This window comes from Remersonia thermophila, chromosome 4 (genome assembly GCF_042764415.1).
Source record: "Remersonia thermophila strain ATCC 22073 chromosome 4, whole genome shotgun sequence".
Lineage (NCBI taxonomy): Eukaryota > Fungi > Ascomycota > Sordariomycetes > Sordariales > Chaetomiaceae > Remersonia > Remersonia thermophila.
Window position 1 is genome coordinate 281628 of NC_092220.1, and position 24326 is coordinate 305953.

At 62.7% G+C, this 24326-nt stretch overlaps 5 protein-coding genes across 5 annotated transcripts; 2 read left to right on the top strand and 3 right to left on the bottom strand.

Annotated features, from left to right (window-relative positions):
• Window positions 1–2850: 2850 nt before the first annotated feature.
• VTJ83DRAFT_4198 (uncharacterized protein) lies at window positions 2851–4406 on the top strand (the record flags this gene model as incomplete). Its single annotated transcript, XM_071010660.1, has 8 exons — window positions 2851–2906; window positions 2967–3014; window positions 3096–3225; window positions 3292–3335; window positions 3419–3518; window positions 3583–3939; window positions 4000–4262; window positions 4334–4406. The coding sequence occupies 8 exons, from the start codon at window positions 2851–2853 to the stop codon at window positions 4404–4406; spliced, it is 1071 nt and encodes a 356-aa protein (XP_070865648.1).
• Window positions 4407–5377: 971 nt separating this feature from the next.
• On the top strand, window positions 5378–8100 carry VTJ83DRAFT_4199 (uncharacterized protein; the record flags this gene model as incomplete). Its single annotated transcript, XM_071010661.1, has 2 exons — window positions 5378–5574; window positions 5664–8100. The coding sequence occupies 2 exons, from the start codon at window positions 5378–5380 to the stop codon at window positions 8098–8100; spliced, it is 2634 nt and encodes an 877-aa protein (XP_070865649.1).
• Window positions 8101–8576: 476 nt separating this feature from the next.
• Window positions 8577–11878, bottom strand: VTJ83DRAFT_4200 (uncharacterized protein; the record flags this gene model as incomplete). The annotated part of the gene is made up of 3 exons (XM_071010664.1): window positions 8577–8812; window positions 8952–11470; window positions 11538–11878. 3 exons carry the CDS (start codon window positions 11876–11878, stop codon window positions 8577–8579), a joined length of 3096 nt encoding a protein of 1031 aa, XP_070865650.1.
• Window positions 11879–13858: 1980 nt separating this feature from the next.
• On the bottom strand, window positions 13859–16734 carry VTJ83DRAFT_4201 (uncharacterized protein; the record flags this gene model as incomplete). Its single annotated transcript, XM_071010665.1, has 4 exons — window positions 13859–15086; window positions 15450–15495; window positions 15578–16573; window positions 16638–16734. The coding sequence occupies 4 exons, from the start codon at window positions 16732–16734 to the stop codon at window positions 13859–13861; spliced, it is 2367 nt and encodes a 788-aa protein (XP_070865651.1).
• Window positions 16735–19745: 3011 nt separating this feature from the next.
• Window positions 19746–23919, bottom strand: VTJ83DRAFT_4202 (uncharacterized protein; the record flags this gene model as incomplete). Its single annotated transcript, XM_071010666.1, has 4 exons — window positions 19746–20432; window positions 20499–23546; window positions 23601–23688; window positions 23744–23919. The coding sequence occupies 4 exons, from the start codon at window positions 23917–23919 to the stop codon at window positions 19746–19748; spliced, it is 3999 nt and encodes a 1332-aa protein (XP_070865652.1).
• Window positions 23920–24326: the final 407 nt, after the last annotated feature.

Here is a 24326-nt window from a genome sequence, read left to right on the forward strand (position 1 = left end):
ACCTGCCGCGGTAGGCTGCAAGCGTCTACTGTGTAGAGATGCGAACGCGCGCATGGCCGACATTGCGTTGTGAGAGATGAAATGGCCTATTTTGGGGGGGGGGGGGGGGGCGGTAAGGGAAAGCATGCAGGTGTTTGGGGTCTCTTCATCCGTCCCCTGTCTCCGGTCCGGGTCCTGCTCGGGTTCCCGGTTTCATCAAGAGACATAAATGCACGGCGGTGAGATGCCGGTCCTGGAGAAACTTGAGAGGTTGGGTCCCGGTTTCGGTTCGGGTGCGGTCCGGTTGGGGCGCCGGGAAGATGGGACTGCCGGGGGAGGGGGGGACAAAAGGGTGGAAGAAAGGGGTTTGATGTCGGGTCTGAGTGACAGGGGGCGCTTTCACGTGGGTACGGGAATGTCAACTGTGTACGCAGTAGTAGGAAGAGCGACGCCAGCCCCTGACGATCCAGGGATCTTCAACCTCTTTTGTTTTTTTTTTTTTTTTTTTTTTTTTCTTTTTTTGATGTTTCTTGTTTCGTGCTTGTTGTTGGTGATCTGCATCTGCGAGTGGGGAGGATTGGTGGTGCGGTTGAGGTGATCGGGGTGACCGGCCGGAGGTATACTAGTTCATACGGCGTACATAGGTACTACGGTAGATTCATGGACGGGGAAAAGAGTAGAGAGCTGAGCGACGACCCCTGAGCTTCGCCCTCGGCCTCCTTCCGTGGGAATGACGACCATGTGTGTTTTCTCCAACTGAAGAAAACGTGTCGGTTGCCACGCTTCCATACTACACCGAACCCCCCCCCCCCCCCCAGGAATCGCCACGTCGTACAAAGGCGGTATACCACATGAAGGCTCCAACCCCTCCCATAGCGCTCGCCGTGTGGAGGGTGACCCCCAAGCATCCAATTTTTTCGTCTCGATCTCGACGGGTGAGCTGCTCGAGGCTTGGCTGCCGGGCAAGCCCCGCCATGGCAGGGGTATGCGAACGCCGTTTTTTTGTTCCGCCAATGTGACGTACGTCATTGCCGAACCCCTCGCGCGGTCCGTTTCGGGAAAGGGAGTCGACTCTGGGGGTTGGTGCGTGAGCATCTCTTGATTGGACCGATCTTCTGCATGGAGGGAGCGATACATGATCGAGCGCTTGGCTGGGCCGTTTGTGGGGTGGAATCGACGAGAACATCCCCTCTCAGAAGAGGATCCGACCAGGAGGAGGCGTGAAGGACGGGGACCAGGGGCGGGGGGGTCTTGTTTTTTTTTTTATTTTGTTTTGGGGAGGGGAGGGGGGAAGAGAGAGAGAGAGAGAGCATTCCGGAGGCCGTGAGGGATCATCCTGAGTAAGTTTTGCGGTCCATGCACAAAAGAGGCTTTGGGATGGGACCTAGGGACGCGAGTTTGGTTGCCCTGTGCCAAGTTGAACATGTCCCTTGTTTGGGAGAGGGGGCGGCGGGGATGAGTGTGTGAGAGGGTGGTGGTGGCAGACAGGTTCCTGACGTAGGTACCTCTCTCTCGGCCGCAAGTTTTCATGTGCATTGAGTATGTTGCCGTACCTAGGTGTGCCATGTCTTGCTGTCGACGGTTTGGCTTCGACATGGAATTGCTCTGCAGGCGGGACGGGAAAGTTGGGCGCTGCCATGGTAATCGGCATGGTCCCGGACGGGATGCAAGCGATGGCATCCTGGATCGGGAACTCACCCCCCCTTTCCCACCCCAGCCATCTTGTCCCGGTCGGCGATGGAACCATCAGATGGTTGTTGGTCCGGGCAGGTATTTGAACCGGCCCTGGCCCTCATGGAGGGTGCACAACGGTCGCCATTGACGCTCGTTGCATCCGCCTTGCCCATCCGCCTACAGGTAACTATATTACCCATATCCCTCCGCGACACGACGGACGACGGGACCAGATCCTTCCCTTACCCTCCCCGGCCAGCATCCCGAGGTACGTGACCATGTGCTGAATTTCGACTCGTTCCGTTGTCAACCATGACAAATATCCCCCCCTAGGCTTGGCTCGATACCTCTGTCCGGATCGGCGATTTTGGCCACTGGCAAAGACACGCGGCTCGGCCAGCTTCCCCAGGACCCACAAGGCTTCCCGCGTTTAGTGCACCGACCCGCGCCCGAGTCCAGCCAGACCGGAGCTTTCTCTTCTCTCTCTTTCTCTCCATCGCTCATCCAGCACGTTGGAAATCACACGGCTTGAACGCTTCCCCCATTGCAGCCGGGGAACAACAAGCTGGAAAACGACAAAACTGTGCGTCCTCGGAACGGAGCCTGAAGGCTTTGTCTGGGTACCTAGGTAGGTACCGGCAGGGCAAAGCTCGCCTGTCCTGACGCTCAACCTGACGCCCGGCCGAGGCATTAGCTCTCTTGCCCTTTCTCTCTCTCTCTCTCTCTCTCTCACTGACGCAGTTGGCGGGCTCCAGTGCAACGCTGCTCTCTCTTGCACACGCTGGCCGGCCGTTCCGATAAACGTGAAGCGCTAACGGTGCCCGGCTGTTCGCCCCAACCTCCACCATCTGCTTTCGGCACCGCCCTATCAACAGCGCTATCCATCGAAAACGGTGCTGCTAGGACGAGACGTCCTCGCTTGCCCGACTCTCCCTCTCCACCCGTCCGGGACTTGCATTACACCATCGAGGAAAGCTCGAGCGCGCAGTGACCGGTGCATCCACCCCCCCCCCTCCCGTCTTGCACCATCGTCCATCGTTGCGTTGCCTTGTGCTCGACAGCCGACGCGCGACTTAGCTTGGCCTGCCCCGCCGCGCCGCCCGCCGCAACCTCCCGAGAATTGCTGCCCCGCACTCTCGCCAAACCAACAAACCTCTGTCCGCCATCGCCCGTCGAACGGATCGTGCGTTGCCCGCCATGGCCGAGTTTGTGCGCTCCCAGATCTTTGGGACGACCTTCGAGATCACCTCGAGGTGCGCTGCTCCGCTCGATGCCCGACCACAGGCCCGAAAGAGGCGCTGACGCCGGGTTAGGTATACGGACCTCCAGCCGGTTGGCATGGGAGCCTTCGGGCTCGTTTGGTAGGATGAGACCCCCTCAACCCCCGCGACCCCCTCGACCCTCTCGCGTTCGGGCGCTGACGAGCTGCCACCCCCTTGCAGCGCCGCCCGAGATCAGCTCACCAACCAGCAAGTGGCCATCAAGAAGATCATGAAGCCCTTCAGCACCCCCGTGCTCGCGAAGCGGACGTACCGCGAGCTGAAGCTGCTCAAGCATCTGAAGCACGAGAACGTGGGTCATGGCGGCATTCCGGAACGCCGAACAAGACGGTGGCTGACGTGGGGGCTGGGCATCTAGATCATCTCGCTCAACGACATCTTCATCTCGCCCCTCGAGGACATGCAAGTGCCCCCCAAGCGCCCCAAGCGCCCCCCCGCCGGACCCGGCCGCCGACCCAAAGACACGGCTTGCTGACGATCCGCAGCTACTTCGTCACGGAGCTCCTGGGAACCGACCTGCACCGCCTGCTTACGTCGCGTCCGCTGGAGAAGCAGTTCATCCAGTACTTTCTCTACCAGATCATGGTGCGTGCCGCCGTCGCGGAAAGGGTTCCGTTGGGGTGACAAGCCTCGCTGACCCCGCACGCAGCGCGGCCTCAAGTACGTCCACTCGGCCGGCGTCGTCCACCGGGACCTCAAGCCCAGCAACATCCTTGTCAACGAGAACTGCGACCTCAAGATCTGCGACTTTGGGTTGGCTCGCATCCAAGATCCCCAGATGACGGGCTACGTGTCGACGAGGTACTACCGGGCTCCCGAGATCATGCTCACGTGGCAAAAGTACGACGTTGAGGTGGACATTTGGAGCGCCGGGTGCATCTTTGCCGAAATGATGGAGGGCAAGCCGCTCTTCCCGGGCAAGGACCACGTCAACCAGTTCTCCATCATCACCGAGCTGCTAGGCACGCCGCCCGATGACGTCATCAACACCATCGCCAGCGAGAATGTGAGTGTCGGGCCGTGCTGCAACGCCGAGGAACGGAAGCGGTGCTGACTCGGGCCGCAGACCCTGCGATTCGTCAAGTCGCTGCCTCGCCGCGAGAGGCAGCCGCTGAGGAGCCGGTTTCCCAACGCCGAGCCGGCGGCTGTCGACCTCCTGGAGCGCATGCTCGTGTTCGACCCCAAGAAGCGGATAACGGCGGCCGAGGCGCTGGCCCACGAGTACCTGGCCCCGTACCACGACCCGACCGACGAGCCCGTGGCCGACGAGAAGTTTGACTGGAGCTTCAACGACGCCGATCTCCCCATCGAGACGTGGAGGGTCATGATGTGCGCGCTTGCCTTGGCCCCGCCCCGCCTGGTTTCGGATGCATTGGTCATGCTAACGCCGGTTGCAACAGGTACTCGGAGATACTGGATTACCATGAAGTCGAGGCGGCGAACGTCGGGCAGCTGCCCACCATGGAGCAGTGAGGGGGGGGGGGGGCTTCGGGGTTGGGAGGCAGGCAGGCAGAGGGGGGGATGTATGGAGGAAACAGAGCTCTTGCAACAAGTTCCTAGGCGTTTTGGAGAATGACAAAGAAAACGGTGCGTCGAGGGGGGGGGGGGGGGGGGACAAGGAGTTCCAAGGCTGTGCTGTTTACAAGAGCGAAGGATAATCCGGGCTGGGGCGGACGCATGGTTCGTTGACTAGTAGTTACCCTAGAATGGGGAAGGGAGGTGAGGATATTTTGGACCATTTTGTCGGTGCTATGAAGCACTGCATGTACTTTTTTTTTGGGGGGGGGGTTCACGACACGACGGTATACACAAATGGGAAACTTGAGATTTGAATCGGCTGCGAGAAGTTGGTGGTGGTGAATTTTTCCTGTCAGGCTGCGTGTGAGATGAGTTCATCAGTATTATGTAGTGATGATAGTAGTACTATATAGTTACACAGTAGTTACCGTGTAGTTACCCCCCCAAATCGGCGGGGCCGGCATGGAGCCTGCGGTACGGTACCGTACATCTCCTTCCACCCAAGACAAGGTAAGAAACGTAACACGGGAAGGGCCATGTTACAGTACAAAACAAGACAAGACCAGACACGACAAGCGCCCGCGGGGGGGGGGGGGGCTCCACCGGCGAGTCATTGGCGTCTACATACTCAGCACCGAACCACCTCAGGCCCGAACTCGGGCATTCCCAACACCTCTTCTTCCCTCTTCGGCCAGGGCCCCGGGACGCATAAAAGGAGCACACGACGGCCCATGCCCCGGCCTGGCGTCTCGATGGGACCGGTTTCGTAGTCGCAGAGGCTACGCATCGAATTGGGACGAGACCCTCGCACGTGGGGGCGCCATCACCAACCACCCCCTCCCCCCCCCAAAAACAACAACCAGAGGAGAAAAGGAGACGACGGCCTACCACAAGAACAAGACGCCAAAACGCTTCGGAACAAGGATATGTCGGTCCCTCCCACGCCGACGGTCGACAAGGGCGCCCGCAAGGGCTTTGTGCCCCTCGTCGCCGTCGTCGACTTTCATCATGCGCGCGGTCCCGAGGTGGAACGGTGGTTTGGCGTCGACGAAGGGCGAGATCCCGTCGTCGAGTGGGACTGGGGGCTGCTCCCCTTCATGGCCCTGAGCGATGGTGCTCATGCGTACGTTCCGGTCGCTCCCTCGGCCCGTCCGTGGCCCCCCTTTTCCCCTCCCTCGTGTCCTGGGTTACCCTCCCTCTCTGACTCTTTAGGCTCTCCGAGGACTTCTCCTACTTCACCCTGCTCCGTCCCGCGACCGACGCCAGCCCTGCGACGTCGCTCTTTGGCATCTCTTGCACCCGCCAGATCGACTCCTCCCAGCTCCTGAACCGCCCGGCCGACGTGACCCGATCCACGGTGCAGAAGGCGGTCGTCGTCGTCGCCGACAGCCCCCACCATTTCGGCGTGCTGCGCGAGCGCCTCAGCGTCGTCACCAAGGCCTGGTTCGCCCAGCGCGAGTTCACCGACGTGGACATACTGCGCCGCTTCCAGGAGAGCCTCGCCGACGACAAGCGGCGCGGCCTCAGCGTGGGCGGCGCCGACGACAAGGATTCCCGCGACCAGTACCTCGGCCTGAGCCTGCGCGAGCTCGTGCACGAGTTCCGCTGGCAGACCCTCGTGCTGCTCAAGTGCGCCCTCCTGCAGCCCAAGATGCTCTTCTTTGGGACCCGCTGCGAGCGCCTCTGCCTCACCCAGTTCTCGCTCATCTCGCTCATCCCGGGCCTGCTGCGCAACCTGCAAGACTCGGCCGGCCCGGACCTCGACAGCTACGAGCGCGCCCTGGTCACCCCGACGAGCCTGCGGACCAGCGACCGCAACTCGCTGCTCACCTACATGGGCCTGCCGCTCCAGATCTTTGGCAAGGGAAGCCTCTTCGGCCCCTACACGCCGCTGCAGCAGCTCGACGTGCTCGCCGACAAGGGCACCAAGTCGTACATCATCGGCAGCACCAACTCGCTGCTGCTCCAGCAGCGCGACCGCTACAGCGACATCCTCGTCAACCTCGACGAGGGGGCCATCACCGTCACGTCGCCCTCGCTGCGCGCCGCCCTGCAGCTGTCGACGCCGGACCGCCGCTGGATCGACTTCATCACCCAAAACGTCAACGACACGTGGGACGACGCCAACCCGAGCCGGCCCAAGACCATGGGCTACGTCGGCAGCGAGGAGTTCATCCGCGTCCAGTTCGAGGAATACCTGCTCGCCCTGCTCGCCTCGGTCAAGTACCGCGCCCACCTGGCCAAGCACGCCAACAACCCGCGCATGCTGCTGCCTGACGTCGAGGGCGACCCGTCGCTCGACTTTGGGAACGACTTTGTCGACGCCTGGACCCGCACCGACAACTACCGCATCTGGAACGCTCACACCGACTCGCACCTCTTCGACATTGTCGAGCCGCGCCACCCCTGCGCCGGCGGGCTGACCATCGAGGACATCCAGCGCCGCATCGCCCAGCAGGTGCAGGATCTGCACTGGGACGAGAGGCTGGCGCAGGGCAAGGAGGTTCTCGGCCGAAACCTCGCCGCGGGACGTGAGAAGGCGAGCAGCTGGTTCAACAAGCTGTACGCCGACGTGGAGGCCCTGCGAGAAGCGCAACGCAAGAAGAGCGAAGACGCCAAAAAGGAGCCCCAGAACGGCCAGGAAAAACAGCCGCCGCCGCCGCAGCAGCAGCAGCCGCAGCAGCCGCAGCAACAACAACAACAACAGCAGCAGCAGCAACAACAACAACAACAACAACAAGATGGAGATCAGACCACCGGCACCGGCGCACTCCAGACGGTCGGCAGCAAGGCCGGCGCTTTGGTGAACAGCTGGGCGGCCTGGGCAGGAGAGAAGCGCCGCGGCTGGGGGGGCCGCTCGGCCTCCTCGACGCCCCTGGCCTCGCCGACGGTGGATACCTCGGCAGAATCGGCGGCGGCGGCGGGCGCCGTATTGAGCCCCAGGAACAGCACGAGCAACGACGGGAACGGCACCGAGAGCAAACGCACGAGCGTCATCGCCGGGTGGACGGCCAGCTGGAGCCGGGCGGCGAGCGGCAAGAGCAAGCAGGGCAGCGCCAGCAACAGGACGTCGATCGCCAGCGTCGCCACCGCCCCCGCCCCGACGGCCGCCGCGTCGACCCCGGCAGCCGAAGGGTACGCGATCGTCTCGTCGTCGGGGATAGACGATAGCGATGACGGGCGACCGGTCACGGCGTCGTCGGATGCGAGCCGGCGGACCACGGGCGACTTCTCAGAGGCGCATGCCAAGAAGGGGTTGCCGGTCGCGTACTCACAAGCCGAGGGACGGAAAGAAGGGCCAAGCCAAGGACAGCAGCAGCAGCAGCACCGCCTCCCGCTCGTGGCGGGGAAGGCCGATGATGAAGGACGGACGGGAGGACCCGAGGAAAGGGTGGGAGACGGCCCGGCGGCTGCAACAATAACAACAACGACGATGACGACGGCGACGACGACACCGGCAACACGCGCCGGCGCCGGTCGTGACGAGGACAGCGATAATGACGACGACGACAACAACACCAACAACGCGGACACTCCCGCCGCGGGGAAGAAGCCTCTGGCCTCGGCATCATCATCACCTCCGGCAGGAGTGGCCGAGGCGCTGGCCGACGAGGCAGCCCAGGCCCAGGCGGCGTGGGAGAAGAGGTGAGGGTCCCCCTCCCGAGACGGGCGGGCGCGCGGATGCGGCGGCGGATGCGGCGGCGGACACGGCCATGTCATGAAGGGTTCACAGCACAGCAAGATTTGGGAAGGGGGAAATGTGAGGACGAATGGCTATCTACGATGAGGAGCATCTTCCTTGTTCGTGCATCCAAACAAAAAAAGAAAGAACAAAATACAAGGGCCTACAAGGGCACAGGGAGGAGGAGGAGGAGGAAGAGGAAGAGGATGGGCTTGGAGGGCGTGGCGTGCACATGGCATGACTGAATGACACCTAATTCTGAACAATGAAACGAGCCATTTGGATAGATGCGGACGGGGCGAATGAACATGTCCAGATGGTGAGGTCCATTCTTCTTTCTTTTCCCCATGCCATATTACGGCAGGCCATGCCATGCCATGTCGTGTCGTGTCGTATCATGGTCGCGCACATCATGATGACCCATCACGTTTCACCAACACCACCTAGTTATCGCAAACCCCAACGTCAAGATCCGTATCCGTGCTCTCCCCGGCGGGAGCCATGACGCCGTCCGGGCCCTCGCCCAGGATGACGTGCCCGCCCTCGTACGTGACGCGGCGCCAGCCGCACGGCTCGGTCGGGTCCTTGATGAGCTCCATGGTGGGGAAGTAGTGCTCGTTCTTCTTCATGGTGACGACCCAGGGCACGCTGTCAAAGGTCATGGCGCGGAGGCGGAAGTCTGGTCGAGCGGCGTAAGCAAGCGGCGGGGCGGAATTCAATGCGAGCAGGCAACGGGAAAAAAAAAAAGGAAAAAAAAAAGGAAAAAAAGGATAAAAAAAGGGAAAGAAGATGGAAAGAAAAGAAAAAAGAAGACTTACAGGTATTGTCCGGAACCTTGACCACCTCCTTCAAAAACGACTCCAGATCCGGCGTGGGCTTGCCGTTGACGTGCGTGATAAAGTTGGTCGGGGCCAGGCCGTACTGGTAGGCCGGCGAGCCGCGCGTCCTGGCCGAGACGTACACCTCGCTAAACAGCTTGCTGATCTGCTGGCGCACGGCGTGGTGCGGGGCGTGGAAGATGGCGCCGCAGAAGGAAACGGCGCGGGTGGTTTCGAGGTCGTCGGCGGCGACGGTGGTCAGGCGCAGGGCGCGCTCCTGGCCTTCGCGCACCACGACGGCGTCGAGGCGCTCGTGCGAGTACATGACGTCGAGGTCCGAGATGCGCGTGATGATGTTGCCGTTGAGCGACAGCAGGATGTCGCCCTCCTCGAGCGAGTCGGCGGCGGCGGCGCCGGCCTCGGCGGCCTCGTCGAGGCGGGACATGGTGCGCTTGGTCACCATGAAGAGCTGGTGGTGGTGCGAGTTGGCGACCCAGACCTGGTCGATCCAGCTCTCCGAGACGCCCATGAGGCGGGCCTGGGACATCTGGATGGCGCGGAACTCGACGGGCAGCATGCGCAGGCGCGGGGTCAGGCCCTGCTGGATCTGGCGCACGACGGGCAGCAGGCTCGGGGTGGCGAGGCCGAGGTGGTACTCCTCGTCGCGGTGGGTCGAGGGGTTGCGCTCGCCGAGGTACGTCAGCCACAGGGCCTGGACGGTGCCGTCCTGGGCGACGAGGACGCCGCTGCCGCAGTGCTGGCTGAGGCTCGTGTCGACCGTGATGGCGTCGACGTTGAGGGCGCGGTAGCGCGGGGCGCCCGAGTTGGCCGGGATGGTGACGGCGAAGATCTCGGTGACGGTGGTGGCGGCGTGGACGATGCGGCCGATGCGGTTGTAGCCGATGAAGTAGGTGGCGGCGCCCTGGGTCAGCTCCTCGGAGCCGAGGCGGGCGCTGAGGACGGGGGCGTCGACCAGGGACGGGTCGTAGCGGATGATGGCGTAGTTTTGGAGGGGGTGGAGGAACACCACCTTGCCCTCGACGACGATGGAGTCGGCGATGGTGATGGTGATGTCGCACAGGTCGTAGGGCACGATGGCGCGCGAGATGACGACGAGGCCCTTGTCGGCGTCGATGACGAGGCCCATCCCCCACTTGCGGTTCTTGGGGAAGCCGTCGAGCTTGACGGGCATGGTGCAGCTGACGTGGACGAAGCTGCGGACCAGGTCGGCGACGGCGGGGTGCGACGTGTGCTCGAGCTGGATGAAGGCGGCCTTGCGGGGCACGGGGGGCACGGGAGGCAAGGGGTCGGCGAGGTTGGTAAAGTCCCACAGGCCCGTCTCGTCGTTGCGCACGGCCAGCTTCATCTTCTTGGACCAGTGGCGGTCGACGTAGATGATGGTGGTGTTGAGGGTGTGCAGGTCGCGCAGGTGCTTGTACGTGACGACGACGCGGGCCTTGTCGGGGATGTTCTTCATGACCTCGATGAAGGTGGCGAGGTCGGGCGTCTTCTTCTGGTCGACCGTCTGGATGATCCAGCCGTTCTCGGCGCTGTCGAAGCGCCACGAGCCGCCGGCCTCGCACACGTAGACGCCCTTGCACGCGACGCCGTAGAGGCGGGCCTGCTGGTACGAAAGGTCGTGGAAGCTGCCGCCGGCGACCGACAGGAAGCGATCCGGGGTGATCTTGTGCAGGTCGCCGACCTCGATCTCGACCTCGACCTCCTCACCGCCTCGCAGCAGCAGCAAGCGGACCGGCTGGCCAACGCTCGAGTCAAGGATGTCGTCGAGGCGGATGAACTGGGTGAGGAGCTCGCCGTTGACCTCGACCAGCACGTCGCCCTCCTGGATCTTGTTGTGCGAAGGGCCTTCGGGCAGCACGATCTCGGCGACGAGCATGTTGGTCTCGTGGGGGAAGGCCTGGCGGACGCGGGCCTCCCATTCCGGGGTCAGGCCGAGGCGGCGGCACTCGTCGAAGGGCTTGAGCAGGAACTGGCACTGGATGTCGCCGCGGGTGATGGGGCGGCCCTCTTGCAGGCAGCGCAGGGCGCGCAGGGGGCGGTCGAGCGGCAGGAAGTAATCGGTGGAGGCGCCGTCGACGCGGCCGCCGGCCTGCAGGGCGACGGCGAAGCCGTCGATGTTGACGACGGGCGAGCCCGAGCTGCCGCCGCTGGCCGCGGCGCTGGCCTGGTAGTAGCACGTGTTGAAGTCGCTGTAGCCCTCGCCGTACTCGGGGGCGTTGCGGTCCAGGCGGCTGATGACGCCCGACAGGATGCTCAGCTTCTCGCCGGCGTCGTTGCCGACGACGCGGATCTCGACGCCCACCTTGGCCAGGTCGGGCCTCAGCTCCAGAGCGGTCACGGGCATGTACTTGATGGCCTTGGGGTCGAACTTGAGGATGCCAAAGTCGTGCACGGGGTCGCGGTAGACGGGGTACGCGTCCACCTCCTCGTGGTTGTCAAAGATGCAGTAGCCCCAGAAGGGCCCGGATCCGACAACGTGGCGGTTGGTGAGAATGTACCTGCGGCGGCCGTCGGGTTAGCGAATGGTGATTCTTGAGAGGGACGGAGCCAACGATGGTAGCTTACCCTCTCTCGGCGTCGACGACAAAGCCCGTGGCCTCGCTGGTCAAGGCCGGGTCCGTGTCGAAGGAACACGTCTGGCAGAAGCGGATCGAGACGACGTTGCGCACCACCTTCTGGATGGTGGCCTGCCACTCGGCCGTGTCGGCGCCGGCGGGCAGCAGCGGCAAGTGGCGGTCATCTTCGTAGTCCGACTCGCTGGCAAAGCCGTCGTGGTGGTGGTCTGGGGTGTTGGCGCCGCCCGAGGAGGCATCGCCGTTGGGTCGGGGGTGTTTTGGGAGGCGGCCGTCCATGGTCTGGGGGGGTTCCTTGCGCTTGGAACGCAGGGCGGGACTGGTACCGTTCATGCTCGGGCTGTGGGAGCGACGGGCGGCCGGAGCACGGGAGTCGGCGGCCGCGAAGGATGACAACGCTGCGTCGGTGGCAGTCGAAGGCGAGGCCGAGGTCGAGGAAGAGAAGGAGGAGCAGCGCCAGGTAGGGAGAAGCGCACGCAAAAGAAGGGAAGGGACAGAGGTTGCAGGACGGCTTCTCGAGGGCGGTCGACGAGAGAGAGGGTCAGGGAGGCAGGCGGACGTGGAGAGCGGCGATGATGCGGTGCCGAAGCGTCGTTGCCGAGGGCAAGACCTTGCTGCTGCTGCTGTTGTTGTTGTTATTGCTGCTGCTGCTGAAGCTGATACCGCTGTCACCACGGTGTTGAGGGCGATGCTGGCCTTTGCGGAGGGAGGCAGACGTCGCCAATACCAGGAAGAAGCTGCTAACGCGGGCCGCATTCACTGCCGCATCAATCTGGATCCCCAGCCTAGCCTGGAACCAGGGCCGCTGTATGTGTCAAGAGAAGGAGAGGGAGCCGACGACAAGGCCAACTCGGGGGGGGGGGGGGGGGGGGGGCGCCCAAGGAACGTGAGTTGTATGTAGGTGAGGTTAGGTTTCGGCTGGGGGAGGGGGGGGGGGGGGGGTGTTCTGGTTGGGGCGACTCCAGGACCAGGCCGGCTCAATCCAAAAATCCCAGGTCGTGAGGAAAAGAAAAAAGGTGAGTCGGGAGTTGCGTGTCGTGTCGAGGCAGAGTCTCGACCGACTGGGAAATTGGATGGCTGGCCGAGGTGTACAAAGAAAAGAAAAAAAAAAAAGAAAAAAAAAGAGAAGGAATTGTTTGCTGCTGCTGCTGTTGTTGCTGTTGCCGTTGCTGCTGCTGCTGCCAGGCACACGCCGCAATCCATGTCCAGTCAGTCGCACGCCGCAAAAAGTCAGCCAAGCCGCTTTCCACTTCGGCTCCGTTAGGCGGTCTCCGTCCAAAAAAAGACCCCGCCAAGACCCACTCGTCGGCGTCGACAGAGCCACGCGACCCTTGAAGAGGGGGGGGGGTTGCAGGATTGCATTAACGAGGCTTCCCCGTCGGCCATGACCATCCTGACCTCCGGTACAGCAATAATAGGGTCCAACCATCACCCAACGGCTGCATCACCAGCTTCGTTGTCATGTGTTGTTGACCCGTCAACCTCCCATGGTCACAATGGATAGACCTAAAGGCTTGTGAAGACGGCGACACCATAAAGCATTTTTTTTGCACAAGGGCATCAAGGGTTCATGGAATTCGCCTGACCATTGTACGGTGTAGGGACTGCATGGGTGGGTGCTTGAGCCAGAGCGGAGAACAGGCTAGCTGGCTGGCTGGCTGTCGTCTATCAAAAATGTCAAGATGTCAGAAATGTCCCTGTTCTGTTCCATGCATCTGTGTGGTGTCGTGAGTGGTGGTGGTTGGGAGGGGCCAAACATTGCCTTCCTCCTTCTTTTTCCTCATGTCCATGGCCAACGTAGAAGACGAGTAAAACAACAACAAAAAAAAAAAAAAAAAAAAGAAAAGAAAAACAAAAGAGAAGAAGAGAATCCGCCATCAATACAAATACAGGATGGTGAGTTGCCCCCAGTCGTAGTAGTAGCAGTAGGTACCGTAGGTAAGGAAGCAGGTCATACATAGGTAACCGCGCATGCGCCAGTGCCAGTCCTCTATCAAACGCCCGATCAATGGATCCTTCATCTTCTCTTCGTGAACTTCATCATCACCCCTTCTCCCCCTTTCCCTCCCTCATCTCGTGAGGTACTGCCGCATTCCTTATCATGTCCTCTCTTCTCCCCTAACCCCACCTTCTCTCTGTCCTTCCAAAGACCCCCCTCCCCCCTCCCTACAACAAAAGGAGGGAAAAAAAAAAAAAAAAGAGTCCGACAGAGGAGCATTAATTCTTCGCCCCCAATGCTTCCCTTTCTCAACCACCTGCCTAGGAGGCGTTGAAAAAAAAAAAAGAAAGAAAACCAGACAGGAAGGCTGATCATCAGTTCATCAACCCTCCCAGCACCCTCTGCCTCACCCCCATAAACTCCCGAAAGTGCAAGTCGTGCGCCTCGCAGGCCGCGATCCACTTTTGCCGGACGAACTTGTCCGTCTCGAGCGCCTCGAGGTACTCATCCACGCCGTGGTCGCCTCGCATGTTGACCCAGCCGAACCCGCGGTTCTCCATCTGCCGCTGCCGCGCCGCAAAGTGGTCCGTCATTTTGCGGTTGAAGGCGTACCACTCCGTCATGTACGCCTCGAACGCCGCCGCGTAGGGCGCCCACTGCGGGTGCGGCGCCGTCGCCTTGACGGCGCTCGGCACGCAGAGGCCCTGGGGCGGCCGGGGCGCCTGCGGAGGGGCCGGCACCACGACTTGCCGCGGCGGGCGCGGCGGCGTCATCTCCTTCTCGGGATCCAGGTGCAGCTTGGCCGACGGCCGGCTCGGGAACGGCAGGTTCGTGCTCAGGTCGGCGAAGGAGTCGAGCCCGGACGGCTTGGGCGGCGCAAACGGCTCGACGTTGCGGAACTCGGCGAAAAGGGGCCGCGTGAAGCCGTCCATGTCCTCGGACCCGACCGTGTTGGGCTTCAGGTTCGGTATCTTCAAGCCCGCGCCGAGCCTGGGCTCCGCGGTAGGGACGGCGACGGCGGGCGTGGCGCCCGCGCTGCCGCCGACGCTGCTTGGCCGCCATTCCGCCTTGGTCGGCTCGGATGGAGGGGTATCGATGTCCATAGCACTGGACCTCCGCGACCCGTTGGCGCCGCTCCGGGCCGGGCTTTCCCTGACCCTGTCATCGCCGCTGGCCTCGTCGTCCGTCGCGCCCGCGGCCCCCGCCGTCGCGGTGCGGACCGGTCTCGGCTTCTTGATCGGCCGCAACGGCCGCGTCGGCGAGACGGTCGGCTTGGCGGCCTGGGGCGGCACAAAGATCTCGGGCCCCAAATCTTCCCACTGTTCCGGGTGGAAATCGCTCTTCTTGACGCCCGCGTCGGGCTGCCGCGGAGCTTCTCCGGCCGGCTCCGGAGCGGCGGTGAACCCGTTCCTAAGCGGCGATCCCTGGCCGCGAGCCCGCTGCTTCGCCCGCACAAAGCTGTCGTCAGCCCCGCCCGAGCCAAACTGGAAACCGCTGGCTCCCGTCCCATCGTCCGCCTCGAAGTGAGTGTTGATGTTATCCGCACTGTTGCGGGTGAAGCGGGACTGGGCTTTGACGTTGTCGTCCATCGGAACCGAGAAGCTAGAGAAGGCCGTGCTGTTAGCATGCTTGCTAGGCCAGGGCGGCGGCGGCGGGCGTGCGTCGCTTCCTCCGGTGCCAGACGCTGCTCGCTTGAGAGGCGTGGACACCCGGGGTTGAGACAAAAGCTGCTGTATCTGCGCTTGCAGCTTGATCTCGAAGGGGTTGGGGCTGTTCTCTTTTCCGTCTCCACTCGGAGCTGGACTCGCGCCTTCTTCCGGCTTGTATGCCGGGAACTCGAAGCGCGCCGCGCGAGCCACGGGGATTCCAGAGCCGGGGAAGTGCTGTCGCGGGGGCATGCGCGCCTTGGCGAATGCAGCGCCCGCGTGCAGATGCCGGAGGGTCGACAGGGGAGGGATCGCGTACACTTTGGGACTGCTGGGCACTGAGGCGGCATGGCCATTGACCGTCGCTAAGAAAAGGAAAAAAAAACAAAAGGACGTCAGCCAATCCAAGTCCACGGCATGGGTTGAGGGCGGCCGATGTGTGCTCACCATGAGTGCTGCTGGCAGGCGAAGCTGGCCTGGGCGTCTCCGGAAACGAGGCGCCCGGGGGGGCCGAGTTCGCTTCCGCAGCATGGGGACTGTACCGGGCGCTCGCTCGCGACGGGAACTTGAACGAAGGCTGCGCCGTGGGGCTGGCAAAGGGAGGCTTTTCGGAGCCGGTGCTGGCGCTTCGCTGGCGGTGCGGAGGCGTGGGAGGAGGGTCCACTGCTGAGTCTTGGGTTCTCCTGATGCCGTCTCTCATGCTCTTGGCACGGTTGACGTTGACGTTCTCAAACACGTTTGTCTTCTCGCCGACGTTAGCGGCATAGGGGGTGCGCTGGCGGTCGGTCTCGACAAAGGGGTGGTCGAACTGGGGGGCGGGATCGGCAAAGGAAGGCGTCGGCGCCGGGGCGGATTTCCTGGGCGGCACGGCAGGGGGCGGGCCGGTCGCGTAGTGTTGGCTCTTCGCAGGGGGCTCGTCGTCCGTGGGCGACCCCGAGGCGTAGCCGGCCTTCCGGTTTCCAAAGGCCGCCTCTTGTTTCCTGGCCTGCGACGCGGTGCGGGGGGGCTGCGGTTCCCTCGGCGGAGGGGCGGGGCGGGTGCTGCTGGACGGGGCCGGCTTCGGCTGCGGACGAGCGCGGTCCCAGGCATCCATGTGAGCCCGCATGCTCTCCGACTTGCTCTTGGCCTTTTGCGCCCAGTCCCAGTGGTGCTTGGTCGATGCCGCGGAGGCTGCCGTCGGGGCGGGTTGGCGGGCAGGCATGGGCGGGCGTCTCGGAGGAGCGCCGTACTTTTGGTTCACGTCATTTGCCATGTTCTGCCATGGGTTTCCGCGGACCCCCGACGCGCCGGGGTACCGCGCCGAGGCTCGTTGCTGGCGGGCGGCATCGACCTTGGCCTTCTGGACCGGGTCTGTCAGGATCTCGTGGGCAGCCTGGATGATGTGAAACTTTTCCTTGGCGGCTTCTTCTTCGCCCGGATTGCGATCGGGATGGTACTTGAAGGCTGGGGACCATGCAACGTTAGCCACGGCGGTTTCTGGCGTTGCCGGGGAGCCGGAGCGGCGCACCTAGCTTTCTGAACTGCTTCTTGACCTCGGCCACGTCCACCGGGCCGGGCAGTTCAAGGTCTGCGTAGTAATCGTGGTCAAGGTCTAGCTTCACCATGGTGCCTCTGTTGCCGTGTCGCAGACGAAACGAGACGAGATAGAGTTGGGGATCGTCGGCGGGGCGTCTTCATCAGTCGCGGCAGGCGGTGTTGTTGCGCTCTTCCGGAACACCAAAACGGACGTCAGGTACAGCAGCAACCAACGGCCAGCCGAACGCCAGGGAGACCCGAGGTCTGGCTTGGGGTTTGCCGCTACCGTTGCGGTTGTGCTGATGTCCCAGGCGGAGGAGAATGGAAGCCCGGCGAATACCCAAGGTGAAACCAGCCAACCGCCGCACGGAAACCGACGTCCACCCAAAAAGCAGGGTCCTGGATGGGTGCAAAGGTCGCAATGCTCAGGGTATGTCGTCGCGGGCCGGGCGGTCGGGCACAAACGGATCGTCGTCGTCGAGCGGTTGTTGCAGAACGCGTGTCGTGGGGCGTTGGTTAGGTTTGGGACGACGCAAGCAAATCGAACCCTAAAAAGCCATCGAACGGGGTCGGTGAAGGAGGGGCACAAGACGGGAGCCGGTTGTTGGGGACCAAGAAAAAAGCGAGCGGCCTATCGAAGGCTGTGGATGCCGGATTTCTGTCAGCAGCTGAGAGCCAAGGGTATGTATTGTTTCTGTTGCAGGAGGGAAAACAAAAAACGAGTGTCTGGTGAAGCGGTGGCAGGAGGGTAGGTTGGTTGGTATGCATGCGGTGACAGCTGGGGCGGACAACAACAACCCAGGGCGGGCTGCCGCGCGCCGTCGAGGCACAGCCCACACGGAGCCAAGTTGGTTTGAGAGGGGAGCTCCCCCCCCCGGTCTTGCGCAGCAAGGCTAAAAGACCAAGATGATTGACACCAAAGTACTTACCAAGGGATAGGAATCAGGAATAAAAAAAGAAAAACCACCCAAGAAACCCAAGAATGAGTTGTTTTACTTCTTGTTTGTCTTTCTCGAGAACCAACCTGACCTGGGTGCTGTATGCAGGATGCAAGAGCAGAAAGATTTCATGTTCGAGGCTGGTTCCAGTTCTTGCAAGCAACGAATGGATAACTGGTAGCGCCAGTTTCGCCAAGAGAGAACGCATCAGGTGGGGCCACGACCATTCAGCCGGGGCTGTCATGGGCAACTCAGGCGCTCTTGGTTCCAGGGTTGGCGTGGCGGGTGGTGGGGCCCCTTCAGTTGGCCCGGGGGTGGGGGGGGGGGGGGGGGCATGACGTATCCGGAGATGGACGAACCGCCTGGCTTTCACCTCCGGCTTGTTTCCCTGGGGCCCCGGTAGAGGTGGTTTACAATTAATTACCTACTAGGTATTGTGTCCGAGATGCTTAGCTACCTGAAGTATCCGAGTAGATATCTGGGTTGAGATGCTGTTCTTCTTCTTGTTCTTCCCGCGTATCCTCCAGGGCAGCAGGTCTCAAGGTACCAAGCCTTTCTACTTGACATCTTAGGTAACTCGAGGCTAGGGTCTGGTATGCGGTTCAAGCGGTGAGATCCTTTATCCAGCCCCCCCCCCCCTTTTCCCCCTTCTCAACATTCTGTGCGACATGGTTGCAGAAACCCTTTCAAATCATGGTGGATGCCAAACTTGGGTACAGCCCATCCAACCAACCACCTCGGGCACGCTACGAGTAGAGTCTTGCAAGTCCACCCATCACCGGTCACTCAGCGAACGCAGCATTAGCATCGGGTCCTCAGGGCACGTTTCGTCGTAAATGTCGACGGGAATGTGCCGCCTCCATAACCTGTCCATAACCTTCGTCAGCTACTCTCAGCAAAGCCGTTCATCTGATAAGTTAGAGAAAGAAATAAGGTGCCTTCTACCTTTGAGATATTTTGCCCTTGCCCCCTCCCCTTCCCTCTCGCAAAGAACGATGCGGATTGCAATCACCAATGCCAGTGTCGGGTGCCTCGTCTACTGTAGCCATTCCATTCCAAAGAGGGCATATGCCGCTGATGGATGGCCTGATATCAACCAACCTACCGTATCCTACCCTACACCACCCCCCTTGCCTGGGAGGCGCTCAAGGTGGGAAATCCGCCAAGGGGGAGGGGAAAGGGTGCCCTCCGCGAGAACCCAACACCCCGCGGTCTGGGTGAGCTATATATATAGTAGTATGCGTGTGTATCACACACACACACACACACACACACACACACACACACAGCGAGAGAGAGAGAGAGAGAGAGAGAGAGAGAGAGAGAGAGACCCCGCATCCAAGAACACAGGCTCAACACAGGCTCGACACAGCCTCAGCCCACCCACCCGGCCGTCACCCACCTCCTGCGGCGTGTTGCAGCTTGTCAGTCCGGGGTTAGGGATCCAATCGACACCACCGCCTGTGTCGGTCGGATTCTTCCCACGTCACACGGTTCCAGTGCCTGGGGACACCCGTACCTCGCCAATCAAGAACCGGCGCGCCTGTACCGTAAGATTCGTCCCTCCATGTCTGCATCCATCCCTGCATCTCGCTCCGACGTCTCTTTTGGTCTTGGTCGAAGATCAACCGAGGGAGCGGGCAAGCTGAAAGGGCCAGCAGCCATGCCGCAAAACGGAACGGCCATGGCAAGGCCACCGAGAAGGCTTCCAGCATCTCCCCCCAAGGTACGCCTGTGGCCTGACAGATGGACATAACTCTGATTCATCCATCCCCCCCCCCCTCTTCCCCCCCTAGGACAACCCCTCGGCGACCGTCCTGGCGGCAGCTCGATCCAGGGTGCGATGCGGTGCGAGGCTTAATGCGAGGTGATGCGAGGTGATGCGATGCGATGCAATGCAATGCTTCAGATGGCTAGCCATGACGCGCAGCAGAAACGTGCGCAAATCTAGCATAGCTAAGGTACTCCCACAAACCCAAGCCGAGACAAACCATCCGACCGACCAAGCCCACCCAACCAAACCCGTCTGTCTATGCTTCCGATAAGACCCCCTTAAACCCAAATGGTGAATGTAAAGTACGCCTCACTCCAGCAGCCAAGAAGAAAAGAAAAAACAAAAACAACAACCAGAACGCACAATGCTTCGCAAAACCCCCCGCCTTTCAGTTGATCTCGCGGCTCAACTCATAACTCCACCCGCCTTCCCTCCTCATCCGATCCCTCGCCGCCATATCCTTCCGGATGTCTTCCTCCGTCAGCCTGTCCGCTCCGCTCCAGTTGGCGCTGCTTGTCCTTGCCCGGAACTTGCCCCACCGCTCCTTCGTCTTGCTAAACACCTCTTCCATGTTGAGCGGCGCCGGCGGGCCAAACACCTGCATGGGATCCAGCCGCTCCTGCGCCAGCAGCGCCGCCTTGAGCGCCGGCGAGTCGGCCCACGCAGCCACGGGGCCGTGGTGGCCAGAGTCTTCGTCGCTGTAGTCTTCGTCGTCGGTCTGGATGTCGGGAAGCTCGATGGCGTCGCCGTTGGGGAAGCGCGGCGAAGAACGGGCGGCCGCCAACGCCGAGGACGGCGGCGCCTTGGTCGCGGACGACTTGGGCACGCCGGCGCCGATGGGCCGCGCCGGCGTCTTGTGCGGCGGGTAGTGGTGGCTGGCCGGAGGTCCCGCCTGGCCCGGATTCGACGCGAACGGGATGGCTCCCTTGGAGAAGTGCGACATGTCGTGCGGCGCGCGTGCCTGGTGGGCGCTGTTGTGCTGGGACGTGACCGTCGCCTTGAAAAGATCCTTGGTGGCGCTCGGCGGGGGGTTGCTGTACATGCTGTTGCCGTAGACAGACTTGGTGGGGAGCTCCTGCACGACGTGATTCGTTAGCTTGAACGAGGGACGGCCATCAAAACCAGGCGCGGCGGCACGTACCTTCTTGAACCCGTGCGAGGGCCTCACCGGCTGGCCCTTGATCCGCGGCGTGTGCGTGTCCACCATGTCAAGGTCTTCGTCAAACTCCTCGCTCATGCGCATGCGCTTGCCGTCCTTGCCGGCATACGACGGCAGGCCCCGCTGCGACTGCGTGTGCTGCTGCTGCTGCTGGTGCTGCGCCCGGGAGCTCTCCTCGCCCGCGTCCACCTGCAGCGGCCGCTTTGAGCTGGCCTTGCCGGCCGTGCTGGACGACAGCACCGCGTTCACCAGGCGGTCCTGGTGCGCGATGGACCCCAGGCGCGACGGCGGCCGGATCGTCGGCGGCGCCGGCTTGTCGGCGAGGCTGTAGTCGGGAGGCCCGTTGGGAACCGGGCGAGCGGCCGGGGGAGGGGCCTTGGTCTGCTTGGCCCGCTCGATGGCCGCCTTGCGCTTGCGCTCCTCCTCCCGCTTGCGCTCCTCTTCCAGCCTACGCTGCTCCTCCTGCTTGCGCTCTTCCTCCTGGGCGGCGCGCTTCCGTTCCATCTCGAGCTTGGCGTTGCGCTTGCGCTCGGCCTCGCGCGCCTCCTGCTCCTTGCGCTTGGCCGCCTGCTCCAGCGCCTTGGGCCGGGCGGTCGACGACACGGAGCTCTTGAAGCTCTGCACGGACCCCTTGCCATGCAGGGATGCCTGGCTGGCCTTGGTGTTGGGTTGCCTGGCCGACCCGGGCGGCTGCAGCGTGTCCTGCAGGGAGGCGGAGAGCACCGCGTTGGACGGGTGCAGCTGCGTCTGCTGCGCGCTCGTCGTGTTGACCCGGATCAGGGTCGGCGCCTGCTTCGGCTTGGTCGCGATCTCCTTGGTGGGCTTGATGGGCCTCTTGGTGCCCTGCGACCGGATCGAAGCCGCCGTCGCAGGGCGAGGGATGGACTGCGGAGGGATCATCGTCGTGCCGTCGGCCATGTCAACATCGCCGTTCTCCGAGCCGGGAGATTCCGACCCTCCCTTGGCCGTGGCAGGCGTCGGCTTGACCATCTTCGTCGGGCTCCTCGGGCGGCTCTTAGGCGCGGGCGCCGGGGTCCGGAAGGACTGCGTGACAGGCTCGTGGTCCTTCTGGGAAGCGATCTGCTTCTCCATCGCCGCCACCTTCTCCTGCTCCTTGCTGAACACGTGAGCCTTCTCCCGTTCCTTCTCGCGCAGCTTCTCCAGCTTGTCCATTTGCTCCGCCATCCGCTTGGCCTCCCGGTGCTCCTTCTCCTTCTCCTTCTCGCGTTCCCGTTCTTCCCTCTCCCGCTCCTTCGCCTCTTGCCTCTCGCGCTCGGCCGAGGCCCGCGTCCGGCGCGAACCGTTGCTCCGCGTTGGGCTGAGCGGGGCGGCCGTCACCGCGGCGTGCTGCGACAAATCGGGATACACCACGCTGTCGGCCGTCTTGAAGGACTCGACCGACGGCTCGGAGTGCTGGCCAAGCCGCAGCGTCGACGTTGGGGAGTGGGGCAGAGACAACTTGTCCTCGGCGCTGATGGCCATCAGACCCTTGGAGCCCTTGAGCAGCGACGTGAGCTTGTTCTTGACTTGCTTGAGCGGGCCATCCCGGAAGGTTCGCGTGGGTGACTTGGGGGGCGCGGCAAACTCGTCTTCGGCAACCGTGGACAGCGCAGCGCTCTCGGCCGAGATGGTCTTCTTCAGCTGGTTGTCGCCCAGCTCCGCATCGAGCTGCGCCAGGGTCGGGAACGTCGGCACGGATATGGCCTTGGCGTGCCTGGGTGTCCACTCGGAGCGAGAGGGGGACTTGCCGGGCGACGCCGGCCTGCTGTCGGCACGCGCCGAACCGGGCCGGTGGATCGGGACCGAGGGCGCCTCCTCCACGCGGCGGATCGGCGACGGGGCCTTGGCCTTGGGGGCGGGTTCCAGCCAGTCGTCCTCATCATCCTCTGGGAACGCGCCGGGGGTGGCAGGCGCCTTTGTCTCGGTAGATGACCGCGTTGGCTCGATGGGCTGCTTTGTCTGCGATGCTGGAGCGCTTTGCGGGGGCAACGTGCTGGCCAGGGACTTGGACGGCCTCGAGCTCGTGGACTGGTTCTGGCCAAGCATGCTGATCTGATCCTGAAGGCGTTGCGTGTACGTCTTGCTGTGGACCGCAGCGTTCTCCTCCGCATAGTCCTCGCTCTCGACATCCATCTCATCCTGGTCGTCCGAGTCCTCGTGGCGCATGCCGGTTCCGAGGCTCTTCCCTCCGGTCGGCCGACTGAAGTAGCTCTGGCGGAAGTCCAAGTGGCTCGTCCTCGAGATGCGCGATCCGCCGAGGCTCTTTTTGGAAGCCAGGGGCTCGCGGGCGGGCAGGGAAGCAAAATTGAGGCTGCTCTTGCGGACGATGGGCCGAATGGGACTGGACGCTTCCGAGGGCGAACGGGCCTCATCCACGTCCATATCGTCGGCGTCAACCGCCTGAGGCTCCGACGCGTGGCGGAGGTCCTCGCTCGGCTTGGGGAAGCCCTTGGTAACGTCGTCGTCCCGGGCCAATGTTGACGACTTGAGCGGCGAAGAGCTCTTGACGGGTGACCGCCTGGCCGGGGATGATGATTGCTGCGGAGAAGGCGAGCGAGGTGACATGACGGGCAACTTGGATCGCGTGGTGAAGGGGCTGCTGGGAGGAGCCATGGCTGACGAGGGCGTCGCTGCACCATCGGCGACGACGGGAGCCGACTCGCTTGGCTCCTTGTCTGCCGCTGACGGGGCGGGTTCGTCGGAGAGCGGGAGGCCGGAATCGCGCACATCCCGCGGGCTGTCGAGCATGTCGAGATCCTTGTCGACGCGCTCGAAGGCCAGCGTATCCTGGGACTGGCTGCCGTGGTAGCCCGAGTCGGCGAGGGAGGTGTGGTAACGCGGCTCCACATGGTGTGGAGGGTGCACAACGGCCAGCTGTGCCGGGCTTTCGGCCGGAGAAGACTCGGCAGCGGGAGCGTCCGACTTGTCCTCGGCCACCTGGATCCTGGGGCTTCGAGCCTGGGGCGGGCTTTGTATCGCGAACGGATTGGGCGCGTTCTTGGGAGTTGCCGAGAAGACGTTGGCGAGTGGCTGGGCCAAAGGGTCAGCGCGCGACGCGTGTTGGGCATGGGTCGAGCTACATACCACGCGGACGTTGTTCAGGTCTTTCCTCGCCGTGCGCGGTGTCTTGCCGCGAAGCTTCCCCGGGGTTTTGAAGAGCTCGGCAACGTTCCTAGGCAGGCAAAAGGTCAGCGACGCGTGGGTGGGTTGAGCATGGCAACACGTACATCTGGTTCTCGGAGAAGATCTCGGCCATGTGCTCGTTGAGCCACTCGATCTCGTTGCGCGCCGAGAAGGAGAACTCCTCGAGCTCGGACTGCACAATCGTCAGGGCCGCGTTTCGTTCCTCGGCGATCCAGGCGGCCGAGCCGACCTGGAGGCGCGGGCCTCCTCGCATCGCCATCGTGTCGCTGGTCGTCGTGGAATGGGAGCCAACGGGGAAAGTAAACAAACGGTGAGAAGGAGACACGCGTGGAGAAGAGTAAACAAAAGGGGGGGTGAGAGAAAAGAAACCGGAGTATGATGCTCAAGTGGACATTGCAAAGCGGTAATTAAGCGAGAAATGATGGAATCCGGGCCGCTGCAACAAGTGTCGGGACTTGGGATGAAGAGTTGGTTGTCCAGTTTGCGAAGCCAGGGCGAGAAGTTGTGGGTTGTGACGGGACGCAGCTCCTTTGGATTGGCCGGGCTTTGTTTTGATTGTGTCCCGAAACGGAAAGGCGCCGCTGAAGCTGCCTGGTGGGGTTCCTTCCAAGTTCTAAGGCGGGCTTCGCAGTGCCGGAAGCACGCCGAGTCACGTGGGTCGATCTC